A 19,687-nucleotide genomic window follows, 5' to 3' on the forward strand; every position below is an offset into this window, starting at 1 on the left:
AGCATAATGGTTTCCAGTTTGGTCCATTTGGCTGTATACATTTATATTCTTTCTTTTTTTTTAAATAGCTGAGTAGGATTTCATAGAGTAGATGAACCACAGTTTCTTTATCCAGTGCTAACGTGCATTTATCTAGTGTTAATGGGCATTTAGGTTGCTTCCATATTTTTGTGGTTATTGATTGTGCTGCAGTGAACATAGGGGTGCATGTTGCTTTCTCATATATTTTGTATATATTCCTAGAAGTGAGATTGCTGGGTCATATGGTAGGTGAATGTTCAGTTGCTTGAGTTCCGTAGTGGCTACAGCAGCCAGCAATCCCACAGCAGTGGAGTAGGATTCCTTTTTCCCCACATGCTTGCCAGCAGGTGTCATTGGTGGTTTCCTGTATTTGGCTATTCACACTAGAGTTAAGTGAAATCTTGTTGTTGCTTTCATTTGAATTTTCCTTATTTCTAGGAAACTTGAGCATTTTTTCATATGCCTGTTAGCCATTTGTATTTCTTCGGTTGAAAAATGTTTGCCCATTTCTTGATGAGTTTGTTTGTTCTGTTGTTATGGTTGTTCTTGAGTTCTTTGTATATCCTAGAAATTAGCCCCTTATCTCCTGCATAGTGTGTGAGGATTTTCTCTCATTCTGTTGGTTGCCTTTTTACTTTGTTAATTGTTTCCTTTGCTGTGCAGAAACTTCTTAGCTTGATGTAGTCCCATGTATATATTATGGTCTTGACTTCCTTTGCTTTTGATAATTTTTCTAGGAAGTGTGTGCCTGCAGCTATATCTTATAGAATATTTTCAGCATTATCTTCCAAAATGTTTATGGGTTCAGATTTTAGGTTTAAATATTTTATCCATTCAGATTTGAACTTTGTGTATGGTGAAAGGTATGGGTCTTGTTTCTAACTTCTGCAGGCTGCTATCCAGTTGTTCCAACAGCATTTATTGGAAAGACCTTCCTTTCCTGGATTGTTTTTTGTTTTCTTGTTGAAGATTAGATAGTTGTGCATGTGTGGCTTCCTTTCTGGTGTTTCTGTTCTACTCCATTGGAATCTTCCTCTCTTTCTGTACAAGTACCAGGCTGTTTTGATAACCACTGCCATGTAATATGTCTGAAGGTCTAGAATTATGATTCCTCCAGCTAGGTTCTTATTCTTCAGGATGGTTCTGGATAATCATGGACTTTTGAGTTTCCAGATGAACCTTTGGGTCAGTTTTGGCAGCTCTGTGAAGAATGTTCTTGTATTGTTTGAAATTGCAATGAATATATATTTTTCTTTTGGTTAATGTGGACATTTTTATGATATTGACTCTGGCCATCCAGGAACATGGTATATTTCTCCATGTTTTGTAGTCTTCTTTTATTTCTGTTTTTAAGGTTTGCAATTTCCTCATAAAAGTATGTTGTGGAATGTTACTTTTTTTTCTATCTCCTTTGGAGTTTTTAATATGAAGTGTGTTGAATTTTATCGAATGATTTCTCTGCATCTATTGGGATTATCATGTGATTTTTCTTCAATTTCCTGATGTGATACATCACATTTATAGATTTGTGAATGTTAAACCATCCCTACATGGCAGGAGTAAATCCCACTTGGTCTGGTTGAATGATCTGTCTGATGTATTTTAGTATTCTGTTGGCTACTGTTTTGTTATGATCTTTGTGTCAATATTCTTTAAGGCTGTAGTTTTCTTGCTCTGTTGTGTGTCTCTTTGGTTTTGTTATAAAGGTAATGTTTGCCTCATACAATGAGTTTGTAAGAATTACCGCCCCTTCTATGGTTCTGAAAAGTTTATGGAGAATTGGGGTCAGTTCTACTTGGAATGCTTTGTAGAATTCAGCAGTGAAACCATCTGGGCCCAGGCTTTTCATTGTTGGGAGGCTTTAATTACTGATTTGATTTCTGCCTCCATTATAGGTTTGTTTAGGTTTTCTGTTGCCTGGTAACTATGTTTGTGATGGTGAGAATCCAGGAATCTATCCAAGTTTTCTGATTTGTGGGGATGTGCATGTTTGTACCAGTTTCTAATTATTCTCTGTATGGCTGAGGTATCTGTTATTATGTTCTCTTTTCCATCTTTGATACTATTAATTTTAATTCCTAGCCCCACCTTATTTTTGTCAGTTGGGCCAGTGGAGTTTTTGTTTTGTTTATGTTCTCAGCGAACCAGGTTTTGATTCATTGAGTTTGTTTATTGTACTTTTGATCTCTATTTGGTTCTTGGTGGGGAAGCCTCCTTTCAAGGCCAACACGTACCAGGAGACCTACAGACGCATATCACGGGTTGAATTCACATTCCCTGACTTTGTGACTGAGGGAGCAAGGGGCCTCACTTCTAGACTGTTGAAGCACAGCCCCAGCCACAGGCCCACCCTAACGGCAGTTCTTGAGCACCCCTAGGTCACAGCCAAGTCAACAAAGCCCTCCAGCTGCCCAAAGAGCCCGCTGGCAAGCAGTCATAATCCCACGGGGCAGGAACGGTTGAGCAAGGGCTGCTGTGGAGCCTGTCTGCCAGGAATATGCTGTGACTCTGTCCTGCAGAGCACTATGGGAAGTGCTGTGTCTGGACCAGCAGTACCACAGCCTCCTGCTCAGTGAGCTCTGCTTCAGGGTCAGAGTAGCCACTAGCGTGGTGCGATGGCTGCTGATTTCCTGATCAGGAGACGAGTTTTGACCACTCACCAGAGCCTGCACTGCACAAGGTGTCCCTGTGGGAAACAATTTAGTGTCTGCTTGAGGGGCATGTGACCACATGTCCTGACTTAATTGGCTACACGGAAATCTTGCAAGTACCTGAGTGTATGTGTAACTTATTGCGTAGCCAAACCCGCTAATGCTGTTGGAATGAATCTGTGATTCTTTTAAGTTTTAAAATAAAGACTCGAGACTCGCAGTTTTCCTCGATGCTCTCTGCATGAGCTGTGGTCCTGGTCCCTAGGCACTTTGTAAATCGGAATACCTGCTCTACCTTGCTGTCAGGACTCACTTGGGACATGGAAGAGACTAAGTGTCTTGGAGCCATCTTAAATGTTTAGGGTGTTCTTCTCTGCATTGGGGTTGTGGCATATGTGTAAACTCTAAATGTACAACTAAATTTCTAAAAAAAACTATGAGACAAACGTTTATTTATTCATTTCTTGCATTTGAAGCATTCTTCAGTGACATCTTTGGCTTGAGATTCTTTGCCATAGTCCTTAACGACCCCGCAACTGCAGCCAACCACTTTCCAGGGTTTCCCCTCTTGGTCGATTTTACAGAGGCCTACCCATTCCCCAAGTTTCTTGTTGTCATCAACCTTAATGAGGTTGATCTGGTTTTCAGCACACAGGGCCTCCACCAACTTGACATACATGGGCTCATCACAGTTGGATGCCAGCACACAGAGGTGGGCTTGGCGCTTGTCTAAGGCTTTGGCTGTGGCGGCTTCATGGATGCCACATGCGAGGTCGTCGTGGATGAGGGCAGTCTTGAGCACCTCTTGCAGAGCAGTGTTCACGTCCATTACACCTCCAGCAGCGATGCCTTCCTCGGCCATGGCGGTGGGTTACCAGTGAAGCCAAATCTTGAACGCACTCTTATTTTGATTGTTTCTTGTTTTCTGTTGTTCTTGGGAATACTTTGCTGTTGATTTTCTAGTTCCTTCAGGTGTGTACTTAGCTCTTTTACCTGGTATCTTTCTTGGTTCTTGGTATGAGCACCAACTGCAATAAATTTATCCCTATCACTGCCTTGGTGGTATCCACCATGTTTTGGTATGTTGTGTTTGAGTTTTCATTGCTTTCAAGAAATTTTTTATTTCTTTAATTTCTTCTCTAACCCATTATTTATTCAGAAGCATGTTCATCTTCCAAGAATTTGCAGCTTTCTTGGGGTGTTTTGACTTGTTGATCTGTAGTTTCACTCGGTGGTGGTCTGATCAGATGCATGGTATATTTCACTTGTTTTTTAAGTCAGTGAGATTTGTGTTGTGCTCTATCATGTGATCAATGCTGGAGAAGGTAGAGCATATGGTTGAAAAAAATGTAAATTCTGTGCTCGTGGGATGTAAGAATCTGTATATATCTAGTAAGTCCATTTGTCCTATTATCTGTGTAAGTTCTGTTGTTTCTGTCTTGTTGATCTGTCAATTGTGTTAATGGGGTGTTGAAGTCCCCCACTATTATTATATTGGCGTGGATGTCTCCCATTAAGCTTATCAATAATTGTTTCATATAGTTAGATGCTCTTGTATTTGGAGTGTAAACTATTATTTTTACTATTTCTCCTTGGTGAATGGCTCCCTTTACCATTATGTGTAGTGTCTGTCTTTATATCTCTTTTAATGTTTTTCACAGTGAAGTCTGTATCATCTGGTATTAGAACAGCTACATTAGCTCTTTTTCCTTTCCAGTTGCATGTGATTTTTCCATCCTTTCACTTTCAGCTTCTTTGCATCTTTGTTGGATGTGTCTCTTGTAGGCAACAAATAATTGGGTCCTGTATTTGATCCATTCTGTTAATCTGTATTATTTGATTTATGAGTTTAGGCCATTTGTATTCAGAGTTAATATTGAAAGGTTGTGTGATTCAGTCCTATTATTCGTGTGTGTGTGTGTGTGTGTTGTGTTGTGTTTCTGCTTAATTTTGTTTACTTTTGTGAACTTTAATAAGATCTTTCCCTTTACAATTTTTTGATTATGATTTTCCCTTTTTTTTCTGACTTCACATTTCAGAGGAGTGTTTCTAGAGTTGTCTTAGTGTTGACATATTCTTCTAAATTGTCCTTACTATGGAAATATATTATTTCATTTTCAAATACAAATGAGAGCTTTGATGAGTATATTATCCTTGGTTGACAGTTGTTCTGTTTTAGGAGCAGAAAAATGTTACTTCATTCTCTTCTTGCTTGAAGGGTGTCTCCTGAGAAGTCTGTAGTGATTCTGATTGGTTTTCCTGTAAATTTTACCTGGTCTTTTCTTTGTGCTTGTTTCAATATTCTTTCCTTGTGTCAATTTGAGATGAGTTTGATAATGACGTATCTAAATGACAGTCTTTTTGGGTCAAATCTGTTTGGGGTTCTCTGTCCTTCGTGAATTTGGCTTGCCCTTCTATTCCCAGTGTTTGGGAAGTTCTTCCTGGAATCCTGCCTCTTGTTCCACACCTTTCAGAATTCCTATAATTCTGATATTCAACTTTTTGATGGTGTCATTTGTTTCTTGGAAAGATTTCTTGGCTTTGTTCAGATTTTCTTCCAGATGTTTAATTAATTGTGTGTTCTCATATTGGTTATCTTCTATTTCTGATAGTCTTTCTCTGATGGAGGCCAGACTGCTTATTCTTTGATGTATCATTGATGATTACGTAATAAACACAGAATTGCTAGACTAATGGGTGAAGTGTCTGTGAGAATAAGTTGTACACTCTAAAGATAGATTTTGAATATTCCCCAAATCAGATTTTTAAGATAATATTGAGGAAAGCTAAACTATCACTGAAAATCCTTATCTTATATAATTTCATTTTGCATATTTTAATGTGTGGTTGCTTGTTCATCTATTCCTTTTCTTACATTTATTTATTTTTTATTGTCATTATTATCATTTTCCACGATAATATTTTTAGATATGGGGATTTTCCCCTGTATTTTCTCCTCCTCCCTTCCCATTCTCCCACATTATTTCCCCCATGTTATTACAACAATATATAGTCCTTCATCCACAGTCACAAGTCCAACATTCAGTTTAAGTGTATCATGCCATTACAGCAATACGTCTGTTGCTTTCTAGAGCAAGATTTATTTGTCAAACCTTATTCCCTCAAAGTGCACTTCCAAGGAAACTTCTAAATATACATAGATAACAAAATATTAGACTTTCTGCTGCTGTCTATATCAACAGTGTAAAGAGTGAAAAGTTGGAGTCAGTTTATTTTTCATCCCTAATTTATTTATTTTACTTGATTTTTTCTTATTTTTTATTTTTCCAAAGTTGAATAGGGTGAAAAGAGGTGAGGGATACAGGCAGGTGGGTGTGACCATTATTTCCATAATCTCTCTTTTTTAAAATTTCATTTCTGTATCTGCAGGAAAAGCAGTGAATAAGGGAAGAAGCCATACCCAGCCCGCCAAATGCCTCTGTATCCTGGGATGGAGGACAGCCACTCAACACCATTCCAGGGTCCCTGATGGTCCTGCTCAAAAGGTTTTGATAGTTCAACAGTTCTCAATTACTATTCCTACTGCTCCAAGGACAATGAAACTTCTCCAGTATCTGCTGGTTGGCATTGTGTACCACAGAGTCTCCATTTGGCCAGGTATTCGCTGTCAACACTTGGCTGGGATAGTTGAGCAACTTGTTCTGTCCTACGTCTTGTTATGATACCAGGTGTCCTGTGAAGACTCCAATGTACTGCCATATCCTCCATGTGCACTTGATATGCTGTCCACTGCTGCGTCTAATCCACTGAAGGGACCCAGCACTGACATATGCACTCCAGAGCCAGACCATGGAACCTGCAGTTGTCTCCATGGTTGGGATTCTGAGCCCAACAATTCATTTGGACTTGATCTGAGGTGATCCCAGCCAAAGCAGAGTCTGTCACAGTCCGTCTGGCACAGTCCATTGTACCAGTCAGCATATGCATATGCTGGTAGTTGCAATTGCTGGGTCAGTTGTGTCTCCAGCCCTGTCTTCTTCACAAACCAATTGGTGTTGCATTCCAGCCTGATCCTACCCACTACACACTCAGACCTCACGCAAACCAGTGGAAGCCTTAGCCCAGATAAAGTGACCTGCAATAACCTTACCAACACTGCCTCCTGCCCTGGTTCCTGTGCTTACCAGTCTGTGTAGTGACTGGTCCAGTCTGTCCTGCATCCCACTCAACTCTCATACATGTCAATGGACATTGAAGCCAATCTCAACCCAACCAACCCACTATCCAGCCCACACATGTGCCAGTGGGTTCCCCTCTGTCGTGCCAGGCCTGCTGCAGTTGCAGTTCTCATGCTCACCAGTGGGAGTGGCAACCCAAGAGGGAGGTGCCACTGTTTCCCTACTGGTCCCACTCCAAGTCCTGGATCTTGCACTATCTATATGGTTCTGCCATTTACCTTGACAGAATTTGCCCTCTGTGCCAGCATCTGCCCAGCTGATGCTGTGGCAAAACCCAACCAATCCACATCCACTCTGACTTATGCATGCACCACTAGGAGCAGTCAAGCCAGGCTGGCTTTCCCCTGATCCAATTCATATGGGTCCAAATGTGTTGTAGCCCATCCTCTGTTGGTCTGCCCCTTCCCAGCTCTCATGATCACCAATGGGAATAGTGGCCCTGCATGGGGAACCCAAAAGCTCCCCTCCACCAGGTTTTCTGCCTCCTCTGGGGACTCACTCTCAAGTGATGGTTACATGCTGCGGCCCAGTTTGGCATGGCATATTTCACCTTAGCATTTGCCAGTACATGCTATAGCCTGACCAGACCTGGCCCACTCCCAATTCCAGTTCACACTGGTAAGGGCTACAGCCTAGCCCAGCCTGGCCAGCCCCCAGTCTAGCCCTCATGTGAACTTCTTGTGTTTTAGTCCAACCTGACCCAACCCACACTCGATTCTGATCCTCAGATTCGCCAGTGGGTGATATGAACTGGCACAGCCTGGTTCACCCTCAACCTGCACCAAATGTATATTGTTGGGTACCATTCCCTGACATGGTCTTGGCTGTTCCCTGTCTTGCTTGCTGAGCTCACCTGCAGGGACTGTGTCCCAATGGAGGAGCTCCCCAAACTCCCCCATCAAAAACTCCCAATGCCAGATCTTTCACTGAATGGTGGGTTCATGAGTCAACCCTACTTAGTCCATCTCCTGTCCTAGCAGGAACAGTGGCCTTTCTTGACTGGCCTTCATACATTCCATTTTTCACTGTTGGGTGTTACAGCCCAGCCAAGCCTGGTCCAAACCCAGATACAGATCACACATGGCTCTTCAGGGGAAAAGACCTAGCCCAGTCCGTCCCACCCAAACCCTAGTTCTCACAAGCAGCAAAAGGTGTTGGAATCCTGCCCTGACTGGCACACTGGGCCAATTTACACTGATGCTGAGTGACACTACAGCCATGTCCAGACTTGGCAGCTGCCCTCATTCTGGTTGTCGCAATCACCAGTGGGAACCACAACCCAGCCAGGATATCCACTTTGCTCTTTATATACGCCTGTTCTCTGCAATAGATCTTGTTCGTGCCAGTGGTTGCTCTGATCCAGCTCAGCATAACCCCTCACTTATCTTGGCCTTTGCCTTCTGATGCTGTAGTCTGGCTTGACCCGACCTGATCCCAGTCCCAACTCTCACAGGTGGGTGATAGAACCTGCTCAGTCTGTTCCCATTCTTGTCTCATGAAACCAGCCTAGCCCAGCATGAGCTGCTCTCCAGCCTGGTTTGTGCACTTGCCAGTCAGTTAATGTTTGGTTGGCTCTGCCTGGTCTGCCCTCTTCCAAACCAACACATCCATTTGCCAACAGATGAAGCTACCTTTCCCAGCATTCCTGACCCCCTGTTATGAACCACATGTTTATCGGCAGGAGCTATGGCCTACTAGGGTTTTTTTCTAACATTCTCCAATCATCCCACTCCCACACGCAAATCTCACACATGGCAGCGGATGCTAGGCCCTTGCCTGGCATACTCTGCCCCATCCATCTTGTCCTTGTATGAGCTGGTGAATGTTATGGCCCAGCCCTCCTGACACCCTGTTTAAGGATGCACATGTGGGTGCTGCAGCCTGGACCTCTCCAGCCTTTTTCCAGCCCCAGTACCTGTGAGTGCCAGCAGGTGTCATGGTCACACCTAGCACAGCCCATCTCCATTCCAATTCTTGAGCTAACTAGCAGAATTTGTATTTCCACATGGTTGGGTCCACATATTCCTCACAGAATCTACTCATTGACCTTTTTCTCTTGCATGCTGGTTAGTGTCATGGCTCTGTCTAATGTGATCCATCCCTATTGTGACATTTAGTCAGCTACTGGGCTCCCTGCTAGACAGTTCCAGCCTTTGCTTTTGTGTGGCCCAGTGTGTGATGATCAGTGGCATTCCATGCTAACAAGCCCATCTCAGGACTCCCTCTGGGCTGGGGCATTGGTCTGACTCATACAGATCTGGTCTTTGCCCTCCAAACCCCCAGGGCTCAGTCCCATCACTTACCTGCAAGTACAGCAATATTGTCATTGGGAGTCCTTCAGGATTCAGGATTCATTTCTTATCCATGGATGTCCCTAGGCAGTAATTCACATCCCCAAGGCCCCAGGGCTTGCCGCCAAGAGGCAGAAATCAAAGCCCACTGTCATTGGCGCTCTGGCCACTGGAGCTGAGATTTCACTGGCCACCCCCAAGCAACCCAGCTAGGCTGTGCATCCCCCTATCCCCCCCACTAGCCCCAAATGGCCAGCATGTTGAGGGGTTCAGTTGTATGTCTTCCCTCCCAGCCCAAGCCAGGATGTCACCAGCCACCTTCCAAGCAGCTTGGCTAGGGTACGTGCCCCGCTCCCCAATCTAGCTTCAAATGACCAGCAGGGTGTGGAATCCTATTTGCATGCTCTCTTTCCTGGCCCATGCCGAGATGTCAGCAGCTAACTGCAAGCAACCCAGCCTATTTCTGATATTCTTTTTTTCTGCAGCATTCATTCTTTGGGCTAATGAACATTTCTGTTTTGTTCTTTAGCCCGAGTATTTCGTTTTGGACTTGCTTTATCTCTGTCATGATGTTACTCTTGAATTCCTTGAGTCTTTGTCACAAGTTTTCATTGTTTCTAGAGTTTCATGATGACTGTTATTTGTATTCCCTATGTTGAAGTTCCTCAATGTCTTCATCTTGTAACTTTCAGACTGATGGGATCTTTTTGGTCAGTTTTTGGGGAGGCGTTAGGTCCTTCATCTGTATTATTTCCTTTCCTGCTTCCTCTTCTCATGTCTTTATGCTTTCTTCTCACTTTGCGTGTTTAGCCCCTGATGTGTTGTTGGAGGTTTCTAGGATAACTGTACCTGCCTTGTTTCCTGGGTTTGCCTGCCTGGTATCCTGGGAGTTGCTAAGGCAGAGAGATCCATGCTGTCCCTGCTTGTGAGTGCAGAGGACGGTTTCTCTGACCTGTCTTCTTTAGTGAGTCGATGGTTCTCAGCAAGGCCTTACTTTCCTCACTGAATACTGAATGTTGACCAGCTTTTGCCACTTTGTGGGCAACCAACGCACTCAGTCCCTCACCTGTTCCTGTCCCCCAGGCTTCTGAGAGTAGGACAGCTAGTCAGTACGAATATGTACCAGCCACTGCTTTGTGTGTGAGCAGCAGGTTAACTTTCCATTACTAACTGCTTGGCACCAGAGGCCCCTCACCTTTCCTTGCCCCAGTAGGGTAAGCGGCAGCAAGAGTGTGTTTCAGCCACTGCTTTTATCACTCCAGGGTTCTGTACTTTCCTTGCTTGGCATGAGGATCCTCTGACATTGAGAGATTCTGTGTCTCCCTCTCAGGTGATTCCAGTCTCCCTCTGGGTGGCTCAGGGTTCAGAGCCTTCAGGTGTGGGTGGATTCACATCTCTCCCCATGTATCTCTGTCTCATATGGTCCACTCCCCAGCTGCCCTCTTCCCAGTGGCATCCCCTCCTCAGGTAGAGGTTGCCCAGTTCCCATGCTTGTGGATTTGCCCTATGGCTACCTTTCTTTCACCAATGTTCTGTCCTATGGGTCCTTCTGCCTCTCTCTGTCCCTTATGCATAGATAAAGACTCCTCAAGATTCTCCCTGTGTTGGTTCTGCACTCAGCAAGTTTTTTCTGAGTCCCTGTTTGCCCTGAATGGCATTTGCATTTGCCTTCTCAGGCTGCAGGTTACAGTCTTGAGTGCTTTGTGTGGCTTTTCTTGCCTGCATGGCAGCAGCCTTGATCCTATGGACTCAAGGGAGTTTGGGACATGTTTCCCAGCAACTCTCTTCTACCCCTTGACTCTGCTGAATCCTATCTCTCTTTCCACACACTCAGCTACACCAGCCTTCTGTGATTTGCCATCTTGTAAAACCCTCCTGCCTTGATTCTTACACTGACTTGCAAGGACAGTGTTATGATAGAGAATTTCTCCAAGCTCCTTTGTCAGGTCTACCAGTGTCAGATCTTGTGCACATTGGTGGGTTTTTGACACAAGCTGGTTTAGTCCACCTTGTGTCCTGGCAGGAAAGGTGACCTTTTCTGTTGGGTGTTTCTGCCTTGTGACACCTGATCAGCTGATAACAGCTCTCATGTATTTCAGCAGGAACTGAGACCAAGCTCAGCCTGCTCTACACTGTCCTTGGCTCTCATGAGCTCCAGTGGGTGCTGGGAGCATAGCCTGGTGTAACACATCCCAACCTGTACACACTAATGCTGCAGGACACTCCAGTCATGTCCAGTCCACATCACTGTCCCGGTTCTGGAGATTGTAGTCACCAGTGGGAACCACTACCCAGCTGGGATGTCCCCTTGCCTTCCCAACCAGGCCTATTCCCAGGCACAGATTTTGTACTTGCAGTGGTTGCTCTGACCTAGCTCAGCATAGCCCATACTGCTTGGCCTCTGCTTCAGATGCTGCAGACTGGCCTGTCCTGGCCCATCCCCAGTCCCAACTCTAGCTGGTGGGTGCCGATTATGTTCACATCCCTGGCTCATGCAAATTGGTAGGTGTGATAGACCAACCCAGCATGTCTTGCACTCCAGCCTGGCACTTGCACATGCCAGTGTGCAATAGTTTAGCCCAGCCCTGACTGGTCTATCTCACCTCCCCTCTCAAACCACTCTACACACTTGCTGACAAGTGGAACTTGACTGGCCTGATCAACACCCAGGCCTGAAACCCATACTTACCAGCAAGAACTAGAACCCCCTGTGGGAGTTTCCTAAGTTCTCCCACCAGGCCCACCCCTAGACCCAGATCTCACAGATGCCAGTGGGTGCTAGGTCCTTACCTGGCATAGTCTCCTCCCTCTGTCCCAGCCTATGTATGAGCTGGTGATGTTGCATCCTGGCCAGCCCCACACTGTATTCTTGGGTGTGCTTGTGGGTGTGGCAGCCTGGACCAGCACAGCCTTTATCCAACACCCATGCCCATGATCTCAGAGGGTTCCATGGTCATGCCTAGCTCAGCCTGTAACTACCACTAACTCTTAAGCAAAACAGAGGAAATTGCAATTCTATAGGGGCCAGTCCATGTACACCAATAGAATGTAACCCCGGACCTGATTCTCTCATGTGATGGTTTTTCAGGGTCAACCTAACATTATCCATTCCCTGTTAACAGCTCACTGCAGGGCACCGTGATGTAGCCCTGCCAGTAGGGCCCAGCCCTAGCTTTAGTGTGTGCTAGTGAGTGGTGGTCAGCGGTGCTCAATACTAAGTAGTCCAGCTCAGGTCTCCCATGTTGGTTGGTGCATTAGTCTGACCCTTAATGGTCCTCCCATTTCCCCTTCCAAACTGCTCAGTCTCAGCCCCCTTAACTGCAAGTACAATGGCCTTGTCAATTGAAGTCCCTCAGTATTCATTCCTCACCTACAGCATATTCCTTCAGCAGTCCTCCCTCCCACATTACTCCCTTCCCTGGGCAGTCTGTGCTCCATCCTCTACTATGGTATCAGATGTCCTCTTCAGGCCCCAATGGACTGCCAGTCGCATCCTTTGTATGCATGTGGGAATGACATCCACTCCTCTGTCTAAGCCACTGAGGAGGCACAGATCTACAAGGACAGAAGCCTTGTCAATGCAAGCCTCTCAGAGGCCATTCCTTACCTGAGCATGAGCTCCAATTCTGCACACACCCTGACTCATGCCATCTTCCAGGCCTCCTCAGTCCCAAACCCTAAAGTCCTCATGAGCACACCACCAGGCAGCCCAGGGCCTTGGTGTCATTGGCACCCAGGCCATCAGACCCGCACCATACCCAGACCCTTCTGCTGCTCTGTTGTGTTGATAGTTGGATGGCTTAAAGTAACCTAACAAGAGAGTTCAGCCTGAAAATTCCAGTAAAGATGGAAGAAGCACAGTGATGGCTTTTGGAAAACCCAGAGATAAAATGAACTGCCAGGAGCTTGGAGAGTTAGGAAGAGTGGGCAGATGGAAAGGGAGACAGGATATGGTCAGGGTGGATACATATAAGTGGTCCTGGGTTATCATTTACTTGCTTCTTCCTCCAGTATCTCCTGGCCTGTCCCACAAGGCAGACCTGGATTGCAGGTATGGTGTGGACACAAAACCCCTAGGAGGATCTCTTCTCATAGGGCCTGGAGATTTTTGTCCCACATTCCCACATATGTCAGATGTGTTCTTTGCTATAGCATGAGGTAAAGAAAGCAAAGACCATGCATTTTTTTTAAGATTTATTCTTGTTTTTTTTTTTTTTTTTTTTTTTTTGAAAGGCAGACTTACATCGATAGAGACATGGTGGAATATCTTCCACTCCCTTAGTGGCCATACTAGCTTGAGCTGAGCCAATCTGAAGCCAGGAGCCAGGAGCCTCTTCTAGATCTCCCATGTGGGTGCAGGGCTGCAAGGTTTGGGCTGTGCCCCACTGGTTTCCTAGGCCACAAGCAAGGAGCTGGAAGGGAAGTGGAACAGCTGGAACATGAATCAGCTTCCATATGGGATCCCAACAAGTGAAAGGTGAGGACTTTATCCACTAGGCTATCATGCCAAGCCCAAGAACATGCATTTTTATGAGAAGTTATACAATTTGGTTTTAACAGACTGTCTCCAGATTATCTTGGTAGCCCAATTATAGTTCATTTGATACTGGCTTCTCAGATTGAAGGGCCTGGCACAATGGCTAAATGCTCACCTTGCAAGTGCCATGATCCCATGTGGGTACCAGTTTATGTACATCATGCTCCACTTCCTATCCAGCTCCCTGCTTGTAGCCTGAAAATGCAGTAGAAGATTGCCTTAGGACCCTGTGACCATGTGGGAGACAAAGAGGAAACTCCTGACTCCTTGCTTCATGTCCACTCAGCTCCAGCCATTGCAGACATTTGGCAGTGGAGGATTGCTCTGTCTCTGTCTCTCTCTCTCTGTCTCGCTCCCACCCTCCCTCTCTCTCTCTCTCTCTCCCCCCCTTTTCCTCATAAACCTGAAATTCCTTTCACTAAAAGTAAGTATTCTTAAAATATAAACAAGCTATTACATAGAAATAGAAATATAGATGATGATAGGATAAGACCAAATGATATAAATGTAACAACAGGAAAATGAGTGATTCTTGATATAAGATACAAGAATTTTATATTTATTCAGTCCAAGATGACCAGATTCAACTGCAGTGGTAAAGGTTTGGGGAATAACATGGTCATTAAAAGGAAGGAAGAAAATGGGCCTGGAATGGTAGCCTAGTAGCTAATTCCTCTCCTTGGCATAGGCCAGGATCATATCTGGCTGCTGGATTGTATCCCAGCTGATCCACTTCCCTTCCACCTCCCTGCTTGTAGCCTGGAAAGGCAGTGTAAGACAGCCTATAGCCTTGAGAACCTGCACTCATGTGAGTGACCCAGAAGAATCTTCTGGCTTCAGATTAGCTCTACTCCAGCTAAACTGTTACACCCACTTGGGGGAGTGAACTAGCAGATTAAGGATCTTTCTCTCTGTCTCTTCTCTGTAAATCTGAGAAGTTAAATCTTAAAAAAAAAAAAAAGAGAAATCCTACACTCAGCAGTTGATAAAATACAAAATTAAAAACCCCACTGATTAAACCATTGCACAAATATTAATGCAATTATCTGTTGATGCCACTCTACTCCTTCTGTGGAATTACTGTTAAAACCCATTTTCAAGGTGGCTAAGAAAGGTGAAGGTTGTGAATGAACTAAGAATAACCAACTGATCTGGAACAATTAAAAGATAATATCAAAGCTTTTCAGAAATTAAGTTATCCAGCAAAGAGAGAAGATCTGGAACTAGACCTAGTATAATGACGTACATGGACACCCTAGGCCATGAAACCAATTATTTAAAAAAAAAAATAAACACCTTGTTTTGTCTGGACCAAAGAAAATCCCTAGATTCCTTTGTTCAATATGCAGGTTTTGCAAAAGGCACATGGCGGATGTAGGAAGCATCAAGTCAGCGGAGCCTCTGACTGGCAGCACTACAGTGACCCTGAGAACTGCCCTGCCAGTTATGCATTGGACAACAAACTTCAGCACAGCAGAAGTGGCAGGAATCGAGGGTGACCAACAGTTGTGGATCTGGAAGTCGTATATCCAAGGAGGGATGTGGCCACTGAGGGAAAATGTGGATTCCTCACAGAGGAACTTCATGGGGCAGAGATAGACTTGCCAGAAAGCATTCAGAGGGAGGAGCAAATCCACACCCTCTGTGGAGTGGGACTCGGCCTGGTGTCCTGCCTTGCAGAATTATCAGTTACTTGGTCCAGGGATTATTGGCTACAACTAGACTCACTGAGTCACATGAAAGTATCAGGGACCCTAGCCCTTGAGGCATCAAATCTGCTTCCCTGTGTGCCTGTCTTAGTAGGAGGCTGGAACTGACTGCAAATCTGAGGCCTGAACCCAGGAACTTCTGCATGTGATGTAGGCATCCTAATGGACATCTACAGTCCTAGGTCATACACCTGCCTGGAAATACGATGGATGATGAAGGTTTAGTAGACAAAGAGGAAATGGCCCTCTAATGGAAATGCAACTTGTATGAAGAACAAATGGGCAGAACTGAAAAGAGAAATAATCTCTTTTTTTTTTCAGATTTATTTTGGTTTTTATTGGAAAGGCAGATTTACAGAGAAGGAGATAGAAAGATCTTCCGTCTGCTGGTTTTCTCCCTAAGTGGTTGCATTTGCTGGAGCTGAGCTGATCTGAACCAAGAAGTTAGGAGCTTCTTCTGGGTCTCCTACACAAGTACAGGGTCTCAGGGCTTTGGGCCATCATCTACAGCTTTCCCAGGCCACAAGCAGGGAGTTGGATGGGAAGTGGAGCAGCCAGATGGGAATCAATTCCCATATGATATCCTGCATGCAAAGCAAGGGTTTCACCACTGAACCATTGTACTGGGTCCAAAAAAATCATGTCACAACCCCAGCTGGGGAGTTAAATGCCTCTTAATGACTGTCAGATCAGTGATGCAGTGCTTCCAAGGGGGTGGATAGGTTCCCATAGCAGATTCCAAGCCCTGCCGTTCCTGCCTCCTCCCTTGCCATTTAAGTTAATTGAATGCTCGAAACCACCTCTAGAGGTTCAGCAGGCTCCTCCACCCTTCCTTCCTCTTACACAATATTCAAGTTCATTGACAACACAGAAATGGCTCCTGAGACTGAGCATTTGGTCCCTCATGCCTCTTACCACACTCAAGTTCATTAATTACAGTAAATCTTTGGGCTCAGGCAGCTCCCTTCCTGCCTCTTGCCACTTTGTTAATTGATTGCTTGGAAACTATTTCTACTGCTCTTCTCAATCTGATTGATCTGGAAACACCCAGTGGCTCCTGCAGTGTACAGGGAGCTGCTATTTCCAAGCTTGGCCAATCAAGACTCCTAACAGCTTAGACTTGTATCCAGTGTGATCCTTGTCACTGTCTGTAAGTTCTCTGGGATCAGCAAGGCCCTGGATGCCAATACAGGAGGACACAGGAGTCAGAGACAGTGTCCAAGGTGTTCAGTGCTGCTGCTATCTGATATGGACTTCGCTGGCTAGTTGCTTGCTTGGCCAGCTCCTTTTCTTCTGTTTATGTCTCAGCTTTATTGTCACCTGTTCAGAAAACAGCTTGTGGGACCATGAGGTCCAGGTGATCACACCCTTATGTCTGGTTATGCTCCAATCCAGTGTCCAGGTTACTTTATTCACAGTATTTGCACTTTTACTGGCTTGCCTGCTACATCACTATCCCTTGTATCTGCAGGGAATTGTTTTGGGGTCGGCCACGGACACTACAGCGTGCATATGCCCCACGTTATTGTATCAAGTAGTATAGCATTAGCAAAATATAATGGGGCAACTAGGTAGAGAGCTCTAATATCATGCCACTTAGGGTTTTTCCCCCTGAATATTTTCTTGCTGTAGTTTGTTGAAACTCTGGATGTGTGATGTGTGGACACATAGGGCCGGCTGTACATTGTGCCTTTTATCAGTGTGGACTGACACCTGTCTTGTTCACTGTTATGTCCCTGGATGTAACAGAGGGCTTAGCCTTCAAAGGGACCTGAGGAAATATTTCTTTGATGAAGGAAATGAATGCACGAGAATTCTAGAGCCTAGAGTGGCTTTTTTTATTTGTATATCTACTAGGTAGAGATAGCATCAGGTGGGCATACTTTTTTAAATTCAGTTTTGTTTTTATTCTGACATAGTTTGGTACTTTGTAAAGCCAGAGAGAATCATAAGGTATACTTGGTTTCTTCATTCTTTATTTTATGACAGTTTAATAGGCATTGATGTTCCCCTCCCAACCCCATCCCCATTGTTCTCCCCTCCAGTCTTTCAATAGGTGTCTCAAATATCCTCAGAAGTCCATCATACTGCCATTGAATAAGCAATTATTCACTACTTATCTCAAACTCAAATTAAGTGGGACCAGATATTGTCTCTACTCACTTAGCCATGCGATTATTTTTGTTTAAGATTTACTTCACCTATTTTAAAGGTAGAGTTTTGCTTATTTGAAAGGCAGCTCCAGCTGGGCCAGGCCAAATACAGGAGCATCCTCTGGTTTCCCATGTGGGTGGCAGTAGCACAAGCATTAGCATCCACTGCTAGGCCATTAATATGAACTGGATTGGAAGTGGAGTTAGTTAGGAGGTGAACCACTCCCTTTCGTGCCTCATCAGTTCTGGTCCCCAGCACCCTGGAGTGGTGAGAGGTACAGGAGGAGCCAAGCCTCTGTTACAGACACACACCTGCCCACAGCTTCCCACCATCGCCAGGGCAACTCCTCAGGTCAACCCAGACAGGCGCCCCGCTCCTCCTCTCCAGTTTCACCATGCAGGGGTGTACAGAGGCATAGCACTGTGTGACACGGACCATACTGTGTCCACAGCCTGTCTGAGGCTGCCCAGGGTGGACATGCCATGCACTTGGCACCCACCTGAACTATCTTGCACCACCTGCAGGGCAGTAGTTCCCCATACAGGTGCAGCCAGGGTGTTAACACTTGCCTGCAGAGCCTGGGGCCAAGGAACCACTGTTGGGTGCTGAGGCTTGGGGCTGGCAGCTCTGTGTCACTCTCAGGTACGGTCCAGTCCTGGAAGGGCTATGAGATCTTGGCCTGGTCATCCCGTGTCCCTCTTCATCCCAGGCTATAGCAGCAAAGTCTGTACTGACTGTGCATGAGGAGGACTTCCCTGTCTGCCCTGTGATCTCAGCAGACCGAGGCATGTACCAGAGCTGCTGGTTGAGGCCCAGGTATGTGGCATGTCTTTAAAAAAATAGTTTTTATTTTCAGATGATGTGGTTATTCAAAAAAATCCCGAAGGCATACTATAATAAACAAATTTTTATGAGATCATAGGATGTAATTCAGTATAGAAATCAAAACCTTGTATGTATAAGAAGAAAAAATAATTAGAAATATATATATACATATATGTATTTTTTATTTTTATTTGAAAAGATGGAAGAGAGTGGGAAATTTCTTTTTGTGTCTCAGCACTAGGTTTGGAGTCCCAGTTTGTTCCTGATATTCTAATAAGAAATTTGAATATTCTAAATGATGTCATAATTATTGTGCCAAATATTTCTATTTTCTATTGTGCCAAATATTTCTGTTTTCAGATGACATGATTATTCAAAAATATCCTGAAGGCAGAATATAATAAATAAATTTTTACAAGATCATAGGATGTAATTCAATATAGAAATCAAAACCTTGTATATAGAAGAACAAAAATTAAATAGAAATACATATGCATATATTGTTATTTTTATTTGAAAATGATGGAAGATAGAGGGAAATTTCTTTTTGTGTCTTGGAACTAGGTGTGGAGCCCCAGTTTCTTCCTGACTTTCTAATAAGAAATTTGAGTTTTCCAAATGATATCATAACTGCTGTTCCAAATATTTACCAAAAATTATAAGTTATAAAAAGTCCCTTTAAAGCAGCAGGAATTCACAGGAATAAATGTAACAGAAAGCTTACAAAAATGTTGTCTTTAATATTACAAAATATTGTTGGGAAAAATACTAAGTGGAAATATATACAATGTTCATGAACAACTAATGTCAAAATTAATTCTAAATTTAATAGCTCTAGCACAATCTTCCTAAAACTTTTATGTAGATGTTTCAAAACTTATTATACAGATCATGTGAGAATTTAAAGGATCAAGATTAGTCCATTGGTTTTAAGAAACTGTGATTCATTTGAAGTACTAACAGTACTCAGTTTTAAGAGTTTCTGTATAGCCCCACGGAGTCAGGAAATAGATCCACGCAAATTGTCAGACGATTCTTTGGTAAAGTTGCCATAGTGGCAAAAGGAAAGATGAAAAGCAGTGGTATTTGAAAACTTAAATAAAAATGAAAGGACCCTCACCTCTTATCACACATAAAGTTAATTCAGAAGGAATCACAAATTAAAAGTTGTACCTATAAATCATCTAGAGGATAATGTAGAAGGATCTCTTTGGGATGCATGAAGACTTTTTAGGAGGAACACAAAAGCAACACTGATACAAAATGTAAAAGATGCTTTGAATTTTACCAAAATTACAAA

The 19,687-nt window shown here is 44.1% G+C and overlaps 1 protein-coding gene across 1 annotated transcript; it reads right to left on the reverse strand.

The window, feature by feature from the left end:
- Nucleotides 1-3,114: 3,114 nt before the first annotated feature.
- Nucleotides 3,115-3,568, reverse strand: LOC121148928 (40S ribosomal protein S12-like). Its single transcript, XM_040969305.1, has one exon. The coding sequence runs from the start codon at nucleotides 3,532-3,534 to the stop codon at nucleotides 3,130-3,132; it is 405 nt and encodes a 134-aa protein (XP_040825239.1). The 5' UTR covers nucleotides 3,535-3,568; the 3' UTR covers nucleotides 3,115-3,129.
- Nucleotides 3,569-19,687: the final 16,119 nt, after the last annotated feature.

This window comes from Ochotona curzoniae, unplaced genomic scaffold, assembly GCF_017591425.1.
Source record: "Ochotona curzoniae isolate NIBS_2020 unplaced genomic scaffold, NIBS_Ocur_1.0 contig_1855, whole genome shotgun sequence".
NCBI classification, from domain to species: Eukaryota; Metazoa; Chordata; class Mammalia; order Lagomorpha; family Ochotonidae; genus Ochotona; species Ochotona curzoniae.